At 45.4% G+C, this 19,547-nt stretch overlaps 1 protein-coding gene across 1 annotated transcript in view; it reads right to left on the minus strand.

Moving 5' to 3' along the window:
• Window positions 1-6,428: 6,428 nt before the first annotated feature.
• znrf3 (zinc and ring finger 3) overlaps window positions 6,429-19,547 on the minus strand; it is a gene marked incomplete at its 3' end in the record, with an annotated part of 129,037 nt that continues 115,918 nt past the window's right edge. The window contains exons 5-7 of the mRNA XM_083783440.1: window positions 18,047-18,217; window positions 11,349-11,451; window positions 6,429-8,527 (exon numbers count right to left, since the gene is read on the minus strand). Coding sequence (XP_083639566.1) covers window positions 6,429-8,527; window positions 11,349-11,451; window positions 18,047-18,217 — 2,373 coding nt within the window. The remainder of the gene's footprint in view (window positions 8,528-11,348; window positions 11,452-18,046; window positions 18,218-19,547) is intronic.

The raw sequence follows: 19,547 nt of genomic DNA on the forward strand, positions 1-19,547 counted from the left end.
AATCTGGGAATTACAGGGTACTCCTTAAACGAGTACTACTACTTAAATGAGATAATGTGCATATTTGAATAGATTACCAGCAGCAGTGTTGTCAAAGTTACTCTAAAACAGTAATGTTATTGTTACAGGGGCTAGATCCATGTGATATAACCATAATCATTGAACTTGACATTGAACCTGAGAATGGGATGTCTGCCACGGGCTACAATACACGCTGAACGCCAATACTGTGTCTGTCTTTAGTTTAGCATAGTTGTGGCCTACTACTAAGAATAGCCTTCCCCAGTTGAGGCCTCGTTTACCTTTTTATCTTTTTAACCCTGTATCTGTTATTTTTTAGCTTTGATCTTTTTTCTTAATAAAGTCTGTTCCTGGTGTTCTCATGTAAAGCGCTTTGTGTATTTAGAAAAGCGCTATATAAATCTGAGTTATTATTATTATTATTATTATTATTACTACTGAAACATGGTGAGATTAGCTTTTGTTGTTTTTTTCTAGGGGTTGCACGATTATGAAATTATGACCGATATCCGATCTGATTATTTGCAGGGTCATATCTGCCGATTCTGACCGATTCCGATATTATACAGTCTAGGACGACAATGGAAACAAGCCCCTTATAGGGCCTATATAATAATAAAGTATTCAATCAATCAATAAATAGCATATACTCTTTTCCAAGTGTCTGTTTTCACAACTGAATGACTACTGAATGAGATGAGTTACACAAATTAAATGTAGATTCATTTTAAAATGTATTTAATTTTTGCTGGTGAAAACCGATTTAATAATCTGTATTATTTTGAGACTTTTCTGATACCGATATGATATTTTTATGGCCGTTTCCGATTATTCTACAGATTAATCGTTCATCCCTATTCTAGTATCAGTACGTCAAAGGAGAAAATAGATACTAAAACGGAGGCGGCTGCCTCGTCTACACAACACTACAAAGCAGTGGACGACCAGTGGTCCGTGGACCACCGGTGGTCCCTGGAAGTATTTAGTGATGTAGGATTTGTTAGAAATGTCATTCCACTAGTTGAGAAACAGTGAACTGAATGACCCGGTGACCTATGATGACCATTAGTCCATTAGCAGTCATTTTACTGACAAGTTTGGAGGTCAATAAATTCAACAGAAAAAGGGAGTAAGAATCTCAAGAGGGGGAAGTTCACCGGAATGTCTGGCTGAGTCATTATTATTATGACATTATTAGTAGTCAATGGACCATTGGTTGAGAAACAGTGGAATGTATAGATATGGGATGCATAGCAAGTGTTACAAAAGCATTAATCTTAAAGCCAAGCCCAACCCAACAGTGGTCCCCAGGTTGATTCTAAGTCAGGGTGGTGGTCCCCAGGTTGATTCTAAGTCAGGGTGGTGGTCCCCAGGTTGAAAATCAGTTAAAAACCCCTGCTACAAAGCCTGGCTAACTTCCACCACCGGCTCCAATGTGCTTCAACCGAGGGCAACAATAAGTGATATATTCCGAGCAGAATATATGAGGAAAAAAGCTATGGAATTAAAATGACGGCAATGCAAAGAAAACACCACACAATATCACTTACTTGAATAAAACTGTATATTTTACAGATCTTTGTACACTTTAATTACAAAACTGTATGGTACTAAAGTTTTAAAATCAGTTTTTGGTCAGAGAATATTTAATCGTCTTGTGTGCAATTACCATGTATATACAAAGTCTCATGTTAGTGATTTTTTTCTCAAAATAAAAAGCAACCAAATAACTCCAATACGTTCATACACTCTGAACATAAGACATGGCTTAAAGATAAATATATTAGTAAATAAATATTCAGAGAACATATTTCCATTTATGAAATGTGTTGCTATACAGGTACAGAAATATACACAGATTGATTTCTAGCCTTTTCCTTAAAACATTTGTAATGGTAATGACAGAAAATAATTATATTCTTAAAAAATTTAAAAATATTAATTTTTGTACACATTTTTTAATCTTCTTAAGTGCTAGAAACAATACAAAAAAAATTAAATAGTGACTCAAGTACCCCAAAGTGTTATGCCTGAATTATACTTTAGGGGGCGGCAGAATCTCACATCCCGAAAAACAGAGCTCACACAAAGCATCGAAGCTCGTCAATGTTTCTATTTGCGGGCGTGAGACACCATGCAACATCCCAAGTATAAATCTGGCTTTTTTTTATACTCGCAGTACAGTTTTTTCTTTTCTTTTTTTTTTCTATGCAAAAGGCAAGATTAGATTCTCCACTTGATTAACAGCACTGGGTTAACTTTTTTTTATAAATAGGATTATTTTTTCCAGAAGGTTTGCCTCTGTGAAGAGAATGAGTACATTTCATAGAAACAGTATAAAAAAAACAGTCCGCAGGACACACACAGAGGCCTGAATCGACTAGCATCGGATATCGCAAAAAAAGCATGTATTATTGTAGCATGTATTATGTGATAGAATTCAAAACATATACTCTGTTGGCTGTGTGTACACCAAGAGTAGACAACCTTAGGCAGGGGAGCCAACATTATGTATTATTGTAGCATGTATTATGTGATAGAATTCAAAACATATACTCTGTTGGATGTGTATACACCAAAGGGTAAGCAACCTTAGGCACGGGTGGCAACATTGGCACAGTGAAGGGCGATCACTGGCACACTGGCATTAGTGTGTGAGAGAGAGGATTTGTCTTTTTTTTTTAAATAACATTAAATTAAGCTCTCTCTCGAATGCATGCAAATCCCTGCACATAATTCTACATTAATAGTTCAACTGGGGGAGGGCGTCTGGAAGATTAGGTGCATTATTATTTCTAATGATCATTACAATGTCCTGATGTGAAAGAAAATAGTTCAGAAGAATGAAGAGATGTCGTTCTATTTATGGACAGTCGACATCTGTTGGGAATTGTTTTTATTTTGTAGGCTATGTGGTGTCATAATTCAACATAATGTTGACACAGGACACTGACTATAAAGACAATAAAAACACTTCATGTCAGAAAGGTTGCCGACCTCTGGTGTACACCATCAAATCCTTGGCGTTAATAATTGAACTCAGAGAAGTGTACAACTGGGACCAAATGGACCATTACGGTATGCACGCGTCCATGTGGTTCCACCTGTACACTGTACTGATTTGTTTTTACTGTATAACTTCTGCAAAAAAAATAACAAAAAATAGTCACAGTACAATAAGGAACCCTTACGTTATTCATTTACTTATTATTTTCTTCCCCAGCTATTATCCTTTGGCCTTTGGATACATATAAGAACCATAAAGAACCAAACCAAAATCAAGAGCACAGTTTCATGCACTGTTTATGCACCCTTACAGGTCCATTTTTAGTTAAATTAACAGGATTTTTTTTACTGCGTGGAGGAAATCGGATAAGTGTCGGCTAAAGTAAAACTATTAAGGGCTTAAAACAATGTATGTTTAAAGAGCTCTATTGACCCAAATCAACTATGTCCATACTATGTACTCCTGACCAGAAGTACAGTATAAGTGGCATAAAGTCTTTAGAATCCGCTCCCAATGGGCTAATAAACCAGCATAAGGCTTTTTGTGTTGGTCTGGGCACGTGTTGAACAGCTAGAGGCCACAGCTGTACATAAATGTATATCATTGTTGTCGGGCAGAAACTTATGTATTTTACTTTTTCTTAATTAATGCCCTAATTTAAATCGGACAAGAGTGTCACGCGAAAGAAGCAAAAATAGCCCGAATGTGAGCTTGTGTACGTTGGGCTACTTTCCCTTTCTGTGGCGTTCATATAAATATTTAACCGATTTATTTTAGGACATTCAAGAAGATTTCTGCCCAACAGCGGAGACATGCATAAAACAAACTAATTCCGTATTGGATAGAACTGAGACCAGTGTCGGCTGTGTGCATTCTTCTTGTTTTTAGACTATATAGCTTCATCTTCTGAGTGTGCGGCTGTGTAGCTCACAGACGTTGAGAAGGACCCACCCTTCCCTGCATTAAAAAAAAAAAAGAGAAAAAAAAGAAAAGGAAAAAAAGATATTGAACAAAAATTACGAGCAAAAAAAACAACAACCATGTCTTTCTGTTTTGGTAAAGCTATATCCATTTAAGCTGTCTTATCTGATGAGTTGGTGGTTTATTGAAGCTTTACAGGCAACACATTGTACACGCACATGTACAGTATAACGTGTGCTGTGCGTGTACAGTACATGCAAATGTTTTTCGTGGAAGAATGGAAAGCATACTTAAAAAATATATATAATCCTCCGTTTGCACGGGGCGGGGGGGAAGGAGTCTCTCTATGTCTGAAAAATCATTTTTTTTTAAAGAAGAAAAAAATAATGGGCCCAGTTACAGAGTCACTACTTATGGTTGCACAATCCTGACCCGTGACAGATAGCCTACATCTAAATGCCAACACCAACCACGCTCTCGGTTTCAGCAATCAACCTCCGTCCGTATTTGTAGCAGAACTCTCTGTCTCCTCTCCATGGCAACATGGTTCTGGTTCTGGGTCTGAGACGGTCAACGCGGCCACAGGAATGAACTGAATAATAATATAGTGTGTGTGTTTATGTGTAGAGATCGTTCAGGCCTTCGCTTTTTCAGTAGGAATCCACACTATAGGCTCCTATGCACACAGCGGCGGCCATGTTGGAAAGAAACCGGGCTTATCCTTACTTATTCCTCCTTCATAAGGTGTTACCAGTGTTGATTTCGTCCACGAAAACTACCTTTTTCTTAACTGATGAAAACTAAAGGAAAACTAAGCTATGATGACTAAAACTGAGACTACATATACTGACAATTTCGTCAACAAATAGAAACTAGACTAAAATGTTAGGAAGGGACTAGTGGACAAGAGATCCACTATAAGTCATTTTACTCTTGGTTGCATGCTAAAAATAGCTGATCGGCTATTTTCAGCACGTGTAAAAACAGTCATTCCGACGGCATCGAGGCCCACCAGAATACATTTTAGTCGACTAAATCAACTGTCGATTTAGTCGACTAAAATCTTATGACATTTAATCGGACTAAAACTAGACCAACACTAAAACATTCCAGGTGACTAAAATGTGACCGGAACTAAAATTAAAGCCATTGAAGGGACTATAGACTAAAACTAAAATCAAAATGGGCTGACAAAAACAACACTGGGTGTTACCAATGATACTAGTGAAGGTTCCGTTTCATTCTGCTCGAACAGAGTCAAAGTGTGGTCCCTGGTACCCTCATGGTTCCTCGAGGGGGTTCCAAACAGACGTATATTAAAGGCTAGATGGCTCAAGGCAGAGTCTCTGACGTAGTTCACTCGGTGGCCATCTTACTTCGGGGCTACAGTACAGTATATGTTCAATGAGCAGCTCAAACAAAAACAGTCATAACTCGCTCAAATCCTGACGGATTTTTACAAACACGGTTCGTTCATTTCAAACGTTGTCAACGTAGCCTATGATTCAGGACGCTTGTCCGCTTAAATTAGTTTTCTTATATGATGAACGTCATATGAAAGCATATAAGTATGCGGACGTCTCTGACGTTTATAACTAACCAAACCATTTTGAAAATCCGTTGAAAATTGAGCAAGTTATGGTTATTTAAGTACATGCCCCATAGACACAATGTTATGCTGTCCCGAAGTAAGATGGCCGCCACATAGCAAAGTCGCTCTCCATCAGCCAGAGCGCGGGTCTAGCGCCATCTAGCTTTCTTACATATATATCTATGGTTCCAAATGACCTCAGAGAGAGTACAAATGTACATTTGTACACTCTGAGTTATGGGGATGCTTGTAAGTATAAAAAAAAACCCTGTACTACACTTCAAATGGACCAGGACGAGGCCGACCTTCTTTCCAACATGGCTGCTGTTGCATATCAGCCTATTCAAAGATGATAACATTCAGCGAGCAGGTTTTAACAACAAGGCAACTTGAGGGTTTTATTATTGATTGACTTGAACTGGTTTCCGTACCGAAGAATAATACGGCCGGGCTACCGAGACCTTGTACATACTCAGGTCGTCGTGAGACGTGTGTCGTGCGAGGCGTGAACGGGCAGATCTACAAGCTCACAAAGTGTACACATCGCCATCGAACCGTGGTTCTTTAAACTAACCCTAACCCGGCCCCAGAGGATTTTTTTAGGGGGTTCCAAGAGGGCCCGGCCCGCAACAGAACGAGAAAACAGTATAACCTGCCATACCACCACAAGCTCACAACGCTTCGAGACGCGACGCGTAGTGAGCTCGTGTATATCCGATTTGTGATCATTTTTGAACATCTTTTAACAACAGAAATCTTCTCAGCGTCTTCTCAGAGAGCTTGTAGATGGACCTATATTCCCGCACGACACCGACAACCGCACGACGCGGCCCGAGTACAAATCAGGCTCGAGTCCCTTCTCCCCCCGCCCCCCCGGGGAGGAGGAGCTCAGAGCCCCGCCCCCTCATTATTAGTGGAAGTACAGTTCGCCGATCCGCCAGCGCCGCCACACTGGGGGGGGGGCCGTAGGAACAGCGGCGCGCAGCTCTCCTCCTCCTGGGGGTGAAACGACGACGACCCCCCCCTGAACTGTCCCGAGGAGAAGAACCCCCCCTCGCCGCCCTGCCGCCCGGCCTCGCCCTGGGACCCCCGCCCTGGCTCCGCCTCCACGCCGGAGGGGGGCAGCAGGCTGCTCTGCTGGCTCTCCTCCAGCCCCATCATCATCATCATGTCCGCCTCATAGTCCGTGTCCTCGGGGATGATGGGGATCCTCTGGCTGAGTTCGCACGAGCAGCCCTGCCCGGAGCAGACGGCGTTAGCGTTAGCGTCCGAGTCGTGGTGCGCGGCGCCGTGGTGGTGCGCGGCGTACTGCACGTTCACGGCGTAGTCCTCGCCGTAGCGTCCGGCCGCGGCCGCCGCCGCCGCCCGGTGCACCTTCATCTCTTTGTAGAAGCAGCAGGGGGGCAGCCCCCCCTCGTAGCTCAGCTGCTGCTCCGAGGGGCCCCCGCCCCCCCCACCCCCCCCACACATGTGCTCCGACGGGGAAAAGTAGTTCTTGGAGGAGGGGGGCGAGCTCTGAAAGTCCGGCGGGCCGCCCCCCACCCGGCCGCGGCAGCCCCGGCTCAACGCCACGGGACTCGGCCCGACGACTCGGTCCGAGTCCTGCCCCGAGGCGCCGAGCGGAGGAGGGAGCGCCACCTCCAGGCAGCAGCCGCACGCCGCCGCCACCGGCCCCGCCTCCCCTCCCCCCGACAGCTCCTCCCCCCCCCCATGTCCTCCGGCGGGCTCGGCCAGCCCGGCTGAGGTAGCGCCGCCGTTCTCCCGGGGTTCCAGTGACGAGCGACCGCTGCAGCCTCCGGGCTCCAGGCTGCTGCAGCTGGAGAGGTGGTGGTGGTCCCCCCCCGACCCACCGTAGCCCCCTCCTCCTGGGGGAGGAGGAGGAGGAGGAGCCTGGAGGCGGTCGTGGTTGTGGTGTCCCGAGGGGGCGGCGGTCAGCGAGTCCTCCGCCGTGGGCGCCCCGGAGACGCACATGGCCGCCTCCCCTCCGCCCCCTCCTCCTCCTCCTCCCCCTCCCCCCCCGCGGCACGGGCTCTTGCTCCGGTAGACGTAGGGGTCGTAGTCGGAGCTCAGCGAGGAGCGGAAGGTGGAGCAGCTCCCGTAGACGCCCTGGTTGCTGACCTCGGTGCAGTCCAGCATGGAGTCGCTGGAGGAGCAGTGGCACTGCCCGCCCGAGGAGCTGCTGCTGCTGTCGCTGCCCGGGCAGTCGGCCAGGTAGCCGCTGCACACCGAGCGGTGGGAGGGGTGGTAGCAGCCCCCCAGGCCCCCCGACGCCGGGCCCCCCACCGGGCCCCCCGGGCCACCCCCGTCCACCAGGCGCGAGCCCTGCGCGGCGGGCGCCATGTGCACCACGGTGGGGTAGAGCAGGCCCTGCTGGAAGGCCCTGCCGTGGTGGGCCTTGTTGTGGGGCCCACCCCCGGGCCCCCCGCCGGCCCCTGGGCCCTGCAGGGCCCCCATGCCCTCCAGGGGCTGCCCCTGCTGCTGCTGCTGCTGCTGGGGGAAAGTCAAGCCCTGGAAGTAGTAGTGCTGGTACATGGTCTCGTACTGCGAGAAGCAGGCGGCCCGCGAGAAGCTGCGCCCGCCGTGGAACTTGGGCCGCTTGAAGGCGCCGGGGGCGTTGTGGGGCTGCGGCGGGTATGCGGGCGGGCCCCCGCGGTGCTCCAGGCCGCCGTGGCAGTGGTGGGGGTTGAGCGAGTGGGGGTCCAGGTGCAGCGCGGGGTGGTAGCCGCGGAGGAAGGCCGAGGCGCCCTGGTGGGGCACCCCCGGGTACAGGCCCCCCTGGTGGGGGTCGGGGTGCTGGTCCACGGTCAGCACGGTGATGGGGTTGCCGTGGGGGTCCATGGTGGTGCGGGTGGGGTAGGCGGTCACCTGGCCCGTGCGGTGCACGCGGCCCGGGTAGTGGACCGGCAGGACCACCCTCTGCTGCCCTCGGCCGTGCACCGGGTTACCGGGATCCATGCACACCGGGCCCACCACGCCCTTCTTTTGCTCTGCAACACAAACCAAAAAAATACCTCATAGTTATGGTACCCGATCTCAAGATAGGCTTCTGTTGAAGGTACCAAAAACCTCTTCTAAACTGGGAGATATACTGCCTTAAGGGTGCAATGCTCCACGTCTATGGAATATCTGTCAAAACAACTTGAAGCTGGATGTACTTGTTTCATATGCTATTTTCTTAAAGATTTTTAATTAACTGACCTCAAACTAGAAGAAGGCGTACAGTATGCACCTGCTTTTTGTAATATGTGTTTTTAAGATTCTGATTCTATTTTCTGGTGTATGTGTGTTTTTGTATTATATCTTTGTGTGTGTTTGTCATGTATGTAAAACTATTAAATTGTACTTTGTTTGTATACAGGGCGCCATTGAAAAAGAGACCTTGGTCTCAATTGGATTCCCCTGAAATAAAGGTTACAAACGGGAGACAAACCAAACACATGATCAGAACATCTGCAACAATCTGTGCCACTGTTTGCTGGTCTTTCTTCTTTTTTTCCCTTTTTTTTTTAAAGATATCTTTTGCGGCTTACGCCTTTTATTGGTTTTTTGAAGGGACAGACAGTAGGCTGACAGGAAACAGGAGAGAGATGGGGGAAGACATGCAGTAAAGGCCGTGTCGGGCTCGGGAGTCGAACCCGCGGCACACTGTGACTGGATTACCAGTCGGGTGCCCAGACGGTTACGCCACCGCCTGGGCTTGCTGGTCTTTCTCGAGTAGGACGTCCCGGTTAGAAGAAGAATATTCCGTATAATAAAGAATAATTCCGTATACAGTGTGTTGTGAATTTGCCTGATCGCAATTATTTGAGATAATTGCAATATTGTTTTGCAAATATCCAATCATCTGTATAACTTTGTCTATTGAAATTGTGGAAATAGCGGATCTAGTATGCTCAGAGTGTGTCGCATCAACTAAATTTACACTATTGCATTTGTATTGTATTTGATGTGTTGTTCTTGCTTACTGTAAATCGCTCTGGATTAAGAGCGTCTGCTAAATGCCTAAATTGTAAAACAAGTCAATTTAAAAGCACTTTACCATAGTAGTAATAAGTATAGTGCATTATGTTTTATGATTGGTGGTACTGTACCATTCATTGTAAGTAATGCAAGTGTGCATATTTAAGTCGGGCAGAAACCTCATATCTCCATATTCTAAATGTTTGTGTTTTTTCGTAAATTGAGTACTACCGACGAAAAACTGTTTAAGTCCACACTAATTATCCATAATGTATAAATGATAGATAAGGGGTCAGGACAACGAGGCCTTTTCGTGGAGGGGTCAGGATAAAAATTGGACTTAAACTGTTTTTCGTCTGTAGTACTCAATTAACACCCTACTTGATCATACTACACACAAGCATCAAAAGTAGCAGATCCACAAGCAACTCGTTTTGAGCTTGTAGATCTGCTGCTCATTTTGGAATTTGACTCCTGAAAAGTAACAGTCTTTAGTCGTGTGATGTTTCCACCCGACAGAGCCAAATATCCTCCAATCCTCCAAAACTACTGACAACTGACAACTTGTCCAAAATGCAGCAGCCAGAGTTTTTAACTAGAACTAAGATGAGAGAACATATTTCTCCAGTTTTAGCTTCACTGCACTGACTTCCGGTTGTTTTTAGGATTGATTTTAAAATTATTTTACTTGTTTATAAAGCTCTCAATGGTCTCGCACCTTCCTACCTACATGACTGCCTGCCTAAATATGTCCCAAACCGCCACCTAAGGTCTTCCACTGCTAGCCTGCTCGCTTTGTCTAAAAAGATGGCAACAAAAAAATACGGGGAAGCAGCTTTTTGCTTCCACGGGCCGACGGCGTGGAACAAACTCCCACTGTACCTTCGACAGGCAGCCTCTGTAGTTTAACAAACTCCCACTGTACCTTCGACAGGCAGCCTCTGTAGTTTAACAAACTTCCACTGTACCTTCGACAGGCAGCCTCTGTAGACAATTTTAAAGCACAGCTCAAGACCCACTTCTACACTCTTTCTTTGAATTGATCTTTGAATTTGTTGTTATTCATGTCCTCACTGTATTGCATTACTGCTATTATTGTTTTAATGTTTATGCATTTCTTTTCTTTTCTTTCTTTCTCCATTGTTCTGTAAAGCACTTTGAGCTGCATTTCATGTCATGAAAGGTGCTATACAAATACATTTTTATTATTATTATTATTATGTGCCTCACACCACGCGTGAGTTGTGAGCTTGTATATCTGCTATTTTCAGAGTGCTACACCCAAGCACAACCAAACATAAAATGACTCGTCTTTTATCTCGTCTTTCTTTTATCATTCATTTTTTAAGAGCCTGCCCAGGGACAACAGAATTTAGCTTCGGCTAACTCTGGCCCATTTACATTGATGTGAAAACTGACATGTTGATTAATGAGCTTTGTCCCTGTCAAATAAATAAATAAATAAATCCTCTCCAGGATCTCTTGTCCACTAGTCGCTCCCTAACATTTTAGTCTAGTTTTTGTTTGTTGACGGAATAACTGGTCCAATTTATTGAATCTTTTAGTGACCGTAGCTTAGTTTTTAGTTGTTTTTTACATCTGTGGGGGAAAAAATGGTAGGCTTGGCTTGCATCAAGGACTATCTAAAGAGGACGAGAAGCGAAGACCGTACGGTGGACGCCATGTTGCTCCCTGGAAGGAAAGAAACATGCGCAGTTGAGACCAGGAAGTTGTACAGTACATGCAGTTGTACATGTTGCTTCCAGGGAGCAACATGGCGTCCACCGTACGGTCTTGGCTTCTCGTCCTCTTTAGATAGTCCTTGGCTTTGCATGAGGAGGAACTCACCGATGATGTTGTGTCTGCAGTGAGGACAGGTGTGATGCTGCAGCAGCCAGGGGTCCACACACTTCTTATGGAACCGGTGAGCACACGGGATGACACGGAGCTCCTACCACGGGGCCAAAACAACAACACGGAACACGTTAGAGGAACACGTTAGAGGCACAGGGTATGACACGGAGCTCCAACCACGGGACCAAAACAACAACACGGAACACGTTAGAGGAACACGTTAGAGGCACACGTTAGAGGAACACAGGATGACGCGCAGCTCCTACCACGGGACAAAACAACAACATGGCACACGTTAGAGGAACACGGGATGACGCGCAGCTCCTACCACGGGACAAAACAACAATACATTAGAGGCCAAGACGGGATTGTTTTGAACATACAAATTAGGAGTTCTAGGGTTAGGACATTCTTAACCCATTTAGGCCCGACGTCAATTTTTTTTTATTTTTTTTTTTAATGGCTTTTTTTCCTGAAAAACCTCATGTTTCTATATCAGATATCAGATATTTCATGTCAAGGACACCAAAAATTATATGTAATATGCCTCCGCCTCCCCATCTGAAAATATATTGTTCCAGGGACCTCCCACAGAAGCAAAGATTTGTCTCTGTCATAATATATATTCAAAGATTTGAGGCACATTTTCACGATTTTTAAAAGATAGCAGACCTACAAGTTCGTAGCGCGCCACTCGGTGGCGCACTACAGTATGAGCTTGTAGATCTGCTATTTTTCAATAGCTAAAGATACATAAACATAATGCTTAGTTAAAACACCAAAAAGGGTTCCTGCCCAAAATGGGTTAGAAAAAAAAAAAGTTTGATTGATAGATAGTTGTCTGGAACTTTTCTAACCCCATCATCAAATAAATCAAAATATAGTCTTGCGTAGCCAAGACGCTTGGTTGATCTCCGCCTGCCGACAACACGTGTGGTGGTGACATCTAAATTCTTTGTATTGGCTAGAGCTGGTGGTGAAAGAGGCACTGCCCTCTGAGGTCTTTGCATTGGCACTGCACTGTAGTTGTATTCTAAATCATCTCCAAATGGTTTCCACCTAGTTTTAGCCTCTACATTCTCTCCTCTGCTCTTGTCCTCAACCAGACAGTGGCCTTACAATTTACAATTTAGGCATTTAGCAGACGCTCTTGATCCAGAGCAACTTACATTAAGCAAAAACAAAGCATGACATACATCACATATAAAATGCATAGTTATCATGAATCATGTATAAACTAAGAACGTAACAGTGGAGTATCTATGTCAACTATACATACTATACTATATTAAGTGCTATGACTACATAAAATGCAATTCTAGTGCTGTCTACGTAACGAGCTATAAATCTGTCTAAAATACTAAGTCTACATGAAGTGCTATCTAAGGGGCTAGGCAAGGGCAAGTGCTACGGGCCATGGTGGAGTCTGGACTCTGGAGAGGTGGGTTTTCAGACTACGGCGGAAGATTGGGAGTGAGGCTTGCGGTTAGAGTGTCCGCCCTGAAACTGGGAGGTCGGGGGTTCGATCCCCGGGCCGGGTCATATACCACCAAAGACTGTAAAGAAAATGGGCCCCAATTAAATGCCCTCCCTGGCTTGGCACTCAGCATCAATGGGTTGGATTTGGGGGTCAAATCAACTAATGATTTCCCCCGAGCGCGGCGCACGCTGCAGCTCAACTGCTCCAACAGATGCGGAGAACATATTTCACTGCGGTAAACGTTGTGTGACTAATCGCACGACATTGAACTTTGACTTTGACTCTCTCTACAACACACTGCACTGTTAAAAACCTCTGTTGCAGCGGCTGTCCACCTCTGACCAGCGCTTAGCGGGTCAACGGAGACCCAATCGGTCTCCGGTTCCAACTCCGATGTTGCGGATTTCCCCCCCTAAGAGGTGTTAATCCATTCCGACCTGAGATCAGATTCTAAAAATGTCTGTTTGAAAACCTGTTCTAAAAAAGCTATGTTTCTAACGATTTTTCTAAAATAGCTGATCTACAAGCTCATATGAGCTATGAGCTTGTAGATCTGCTATATTTAACGTAATGCTAACACCAAAAGGGGTTCCCGCCTAAAATGGGTTAATGTGCGTGTAAAGACCGAATAACATATCCCAAAGCAAAGATAGAAATCCTTTACTTTAAAACCTCTGGAATTCCACAGAGGAAGAGCGTCGCTCATCGCGGTCCTTATTACAACAAAATAATAGACGTTGCCTCGTTACGAAAATATAATAAAAATGCATTTACAAACTGCAACCTGTTTTTGATTGTTCTAAAAGAGAGACCTGCGATGTGCTTGCGGTTGTATGCGTGAATGTCCAGCAGGTGGCAGCACAGCGATAGAGAATAGGATGTTGACACCCAAAGGAGAGCCATGCCTTTAGCCAGTGGGTTGACTGATTGATTGCATCTCTGCCAATAAGGAGTTTTCAGTTACACAGTACAGTACAGTACAGTACAGTACAGTACAGTACAGTACAGTACAGTACAGTACAGTACAGTACAGTACAGTACAGTACAGTACAGTACAGTCAAACGCTTAGTCCAAAAGGATAACACGGAAAACACCTTGTTTCCATTCAGGTCCTGAGTATTCAATTCATAATCATATGAAAAATAACAACAAACTTAAAAATAAATAAAAATAAAAATAATAATAATTAAAAAAGATGATATATACAGGTTTTCTTTAGTTGACACCCATGCGCAGCCAAGCATAAAATAATAAGTCATAGTTGGCATAGTAATAATTTAAATAAATGCTGAATCTCTTGTACTCTTAGTCCCTCCCTAACCTTTTAGTAAGTCTAGTTAATTATTTATTGTTGACAAATTTGGCAGCATATTTACATTATTTAGGCATAGCTTTGTTTGTATTAAGTATTCAGTCGCTGAACAAAAGGTTGTCAACCAACTTTTTTCATCATCGTTTTAGTGCAGTGGTTTTCAACCAGTGGTCCGGGGACCACCGGTGGTCCTTGAGGGGGTTCCAGGTGGTCCCTCAGCTAAATGATGGAGAGCTGGTAACCAAATGGACCCTTATTAGATCTTTAACTCTTGAGTGTAAAATGAAACCAAATGTTACGCAGTCAAGAGTTACATTACTGTTAAACATCTTCATTACTTAATGTACTACACAATTAGAGAATGTAAAATAGTTGTAAAATTGTTATTTTGATCAACATTTCAATACAGCATGGAATTGTGAACTAATTATTAACCGACAATTAACAAAATATTCTTTAGTCTCGGGTCTAAGAAAAGGCTATGTCATGAAATGGTGGTCTGTGGCTCGGGTGCAGTACTTAGTTTAGACAGTTTTTGGTTTAGACTAGTCAGTGGGTTAGACCAGTCATTAGTCCTACAACTACAACCTATCTCAAACCCTCACCCTAACCCTAACCTCCCACGGGGCAGCACACCTAAACCTAACCTTAACCCATGTCTAACCAATGACTAGTCTAAACCTAACCTCCCACGGGGCAGCACACCTAAACCTAACCTTAACCCATGTCTAACCAATGACTAGTCTAAACCTAACCTCCCACGGGGCAGCACACCTAAACCTAACCTTAACTCATGTCTAACCAATGACTAGTCTAAACCTAACCTCCCACAGGGCAGCACAGCTAAACCTAACCTTAACTCATGTCTAACCAATGACTAGTCTAAACCTAACCTCCCACAGGGCAGCACAGCTAAACCTAACCTTAACCCATGTCTAACCAATGACTAGTCTAAACCTAACCTCCCACGGGGCAGCACAGCTAAACCTAACCTTAACCCATGTCTAACCAATGACTAGTCTAAACTAAGTATGCGCCCCCTGTGGCTCAAAATGCCAAATAAATAATGGATGATATGAAAAAGGTTGGAAACCACTGTTTTAGTTTACAAAATGAACACTGCAAACCATCCCTTTAGAGGCTGCTGATGTGTTTTAGTCACTACCGTTTGGCTGCCAGTGCCACCCCCCCCCCCCCCTTCTTCTCTGTGCCTTAAAAACGTGACTCATCTTTTGGGGCTGTTTTTTCCACCCCAACCTTTTGTTGCCGAGTTCTGCTCCTGGAAAAAAAGAAATGTCTTTGATGCCATTCAGCCTTTTATATAAACGCCACTTCCTCTGTGCAACACATGGCGCCACATTGCTTTGTTGCGTTTTCTCCTCTGTGTGTCCTTATTGACGCGACTCATAACCGCACACGCACACACATACACGTACACGTGCACACGCACTACTTGTGTATTACAATTGATGTGTATTTACAGACATCAATATTTTAGGGACAATCAAATATTTTAGGCATGCATGCGCACACACATGCTTCCCCCACCTCCTGGGTATTGGGGGTTTGTCACCCCCCTCCCCCCTCACCTCCCCCCCTCCTGGGCATTTGGGGTTTGTGTCCCCCCCCCCCTCCCCCTCCCCACCCTCCGACGAGGATGAGCAATGCCAGTTACAGTAAATCCTCAAAGGCCCCCGTAGATTAGGGTCTGGGCCTCGTATCCCGACAAAAATGACTCTGTGGTCGGATTAAAGGAGGAACAACGCTTGGGGAAAACAGGAAGCCCTAATCATCACAGCCCCCCCGGACGCCCCGATGTGTGACTGGATACCGTTATCTCTCCCCCAGGTGCACGGAACGGCCCGGGGACCGCCCCGGGACCGCCCCGAGACGGGTGTCAAAGGAAGAGAGGGCTCGTAAAGCCATTCTGGGTGGGAACCCCTTTTGGTGTTTTTTTGGAAGCATTATGTTACACTTTAGCTTGTTGGAAAAATAGCAGATCTACAAGCTCATAGCGCGGCACTCGGTGCCGCGCTATGAGCTTGTAGATCTGCTATTTTTGAAAAAAACGGGGGGGGGGGGGGGGGGTCGGCGGCCAATTACATATATTTTTGGGGGTCCTTGACATAGAAACATGGGGTTTTCAGAAAACTGTCAGGATTTAGAAGGCATTTTGTAGAACCAAGTCCAAGTCTAAATGGGTTAAGGGCTTCAGGTCCCCATGGGGCAACGTCAGGGAAGTTCCAGCTCCATTGTCCAAATCTGTGTTTCTGGTGAGACCCTTGGGGGGGGGGGGGGGGAGGAGGGACGGGGGGGGGGGTCCAAAACGGACACAAATACTTGACATTTTTCAACGACTTTCAAAGTTTTAAAAATAGCGAAAATAGCAGATCTGCAAGCTGTGTAAGCTTTTAGACCAGCTATTTACACTATTTGTCAAAATAGGGTGAGCGTGTGCACACCCATGTGTGGCCGTGTGTGTGTGTGTGTGTGTGTGTGTGTGTGTGTGGGCGTGCGTGTGGAGAAGGGGCTCCAAGGAGAAAAGTCCAAAAGCTGTGGGGAAGGAAAAAAATGGCATGGACTGGCACAGAACCACAATGAAAACAAGCCCTCACGTCAGGCCTTGCTTTTTGTGTAACACTATTAGCATCGTTGTATAATAATCGCACCACTGTAGGTTTTGCAAACCGTTAATAAGCATTTCAATCGATCAAAAACTGTTTCTCTACATGGGGTTGAAATGGCATGGTGTCCCATGGCAGTCCTTCTCAACCATTTTGACACCAGGGCCCACTATGTATTCAGCATTTGAGCCACGGAACCACCATTTGATGACATTTTGCCTCTCAGACCCATTTGAGCCACGGAACCACCATTTGATGACATTTAGCCTCTCAGACCCATTTGAGCCACGGACCACCATTTGATGACATTTAGCCTCTCAGACCCATTTGAGCCACGGAACCACCATTTGATGACATTTAGCCTCTCAGACCCATTTGAGCCACGGAACCACCATTTGATGACATTTAGCCTCTCAGACCCATTTGAGCCACGGACCACCATTTGATGACATTTAGCCTCTCAGACCCATTAGAGCCACGGACCACCATTTGATGACATTTAGCCTCTCAGACCCATTTGAGCCACGGACCACCATTTGATGACATTTAGCCTCTCAGACCCATTTGAGCCACGGAACCACCATTTGATGACATTTAGCCTCTCAGACCCATTTGAGCCACGGACCACCATTTGATGACATTTAGCCTCTCAGACCCATTTGAGCCACGGACCACCATTTGATGACATTTAGCCTCTCAGACCCATTTGAGCCACGGACCACCATTTGATGACATTTAGCCTCTCAGACCCATTTGAGCCACGGAACCACCATTTGATGACATTTAGCCTCTCAGACCCATTTGAGACACGGAACCACCATTTGATGACATTTAGCCTCTCAGACCCAAAACTAAAGAACGTTGTCTTTGTCCACTATTCCATGCTTGTATTTAGGAGATAACAGCCAAAACGTTGACCCGAAAAATAACAATTCTTCTACATTCTCTAAATTGTGTAGACTTCTTGTAAATTACCCGTACGGGTCCATTTGGTTTCATTTCACGCTCTCAAGCATTTTACGCTCTTACTTTACGCTCTCGAGACTAGTTAAAGATCTATACGGGTCCATTTGGTTACCAAGGGGACCACCTGGAACCCTCTGAAGGACCACTGGTTTAAAATCAGACCAGTGTGTGTGTCCAGTGGAAACCTCGTATGAATCTGATCTCAGGTCAGAATGGGTTGAAGACCACCGTCCTATCATGGTATTCCAGCGGCCGCGGGGTGGGGAGGGGGAGGCGGGGGAGGGGGGCGGCGGGGGGGTCTTCCGTTACCTCTCCGTCCGCGTACTTCTCCAGGCAGATGGCGCAGTCCGCCGTGGAGCTGCTGCTCAGCGAATCGGAGACCCCGCAGCTGTTGCTCTCGCGCTGCCCTTTGATCTTGGCCTTGAACTTGCGCGTCTCCATCTTCTCCAGCGCCTGGATGGCCATCCTGTTCATAGAGCTCTGTGGGGGGGAGGGGGGGGGGGGGGGGGTCAGTCAGACAGGTAGGGGGCGCTAACAACACATTCTATAGAGGGTATGCGCCTTAAGAGTATATATGAATAGAGACGGCATTCCAGAGGAAACCCTGAGGCGAAATGGACATAGTGGCCGAATTTGATATTGCAGCGCTGGCACCAAACACATGAACGCGCTGGTCCGTTTGACTATCATTGTGCACGTTCACGACGGCAGCACGCTCGTGCGCGTTCAACGACAGCACGTTCATGTGTTTTGGGGCAAATCCATCCCAGAATGCACTCTATTCCTACCCGGAAGGAGGAGTGAAATCGCTTCATGCGCTTTTGAGCAACTTAATGCAAGTGGATGGGAGGAGAACTCGGGTGCCCTCTCCATTCATATATACTCTAAGGCATGCGCATCATCGTACCTGGAAGTTATGCGGAAACGCCCACTGAGTGGCAAAAAACTACTTTCTGGCCTTGACAGCCCCATTCATCCACACAGAAAAGTCCTGTCTGATTGCATTAAACAATGTTAAACTCACCAACATTGCAGCTGTACAAAAAGCTTGAATTATCCTCTTTCTATCTGCAAAGTTTTTCTTTCATAAAAATCCACCATAGAAACGTTATGAGCTACTTTCTGTCAAGAAATGCCCTGCATTTGATTATGTTTCAGAGTTTGGAAGTGCTTGTTTTCAATAACACAACATTTTGCTGCCTCCTGCATTATGTGACATTTAGAAACAGGTGGTACGGCAGGACGGTTGAGTGCATTTCAAACGAGCGCTTCCAAACTCCAACACTCCATGCTGCTCAATGTTTTGCAACATTAATGATATCATAACCGAGCGCACCGATCCACAGGCTGGGAGTAATATCTGTAATATTATTTTATTGGCAAAAAGGTAAATTATTGCCTTCCGTCTGAAAAGTTCTGTATTTGAAGGCCGTAGTAAAAGATACTGGTTCTGTTCAGAATGTATCGTCTCCCGTCTTTCCTCAAAATAATATAAAATGCTCGATAGTGGAGCTCGATAAGAACCCGGCTCGATAAGCCTGATCGATCAATAAAAATGTACGAGCTGCATCCCTGCTTCTGAATAGCACTCAGGGGGTGCTGTGGTCTGACTCCCTGCCCAGTGTGGGGAGGAGAGAGAGTCAATAACAACTCAATTGGGAAGAAAAAAGTGGTAAAAATAATTGGCTGCTCTAAATCTTTGGAGTAAAAACAAGGAGGTGGAAAAAGGATATTTACATAGGCCTTTTCTTTTAATTCTTTTTTTTTTATTGTATGAATTGTTTTTCCTGATTTCCTGATTCATTCATGC

The sequence above is a fragment of the Protomyctophum parallelum genome (assembly GCF_964188405.1).
Source record: "Protomyctophum parallelum genome assembly, chromosome: 15".
Taxonomy (NCBI): Eukaryota; Metazoa; Chordata; class Actinopteri; order Myctophiformes; family Myctophidae; genus Protomyctophum; species Protomyctophum parallelum.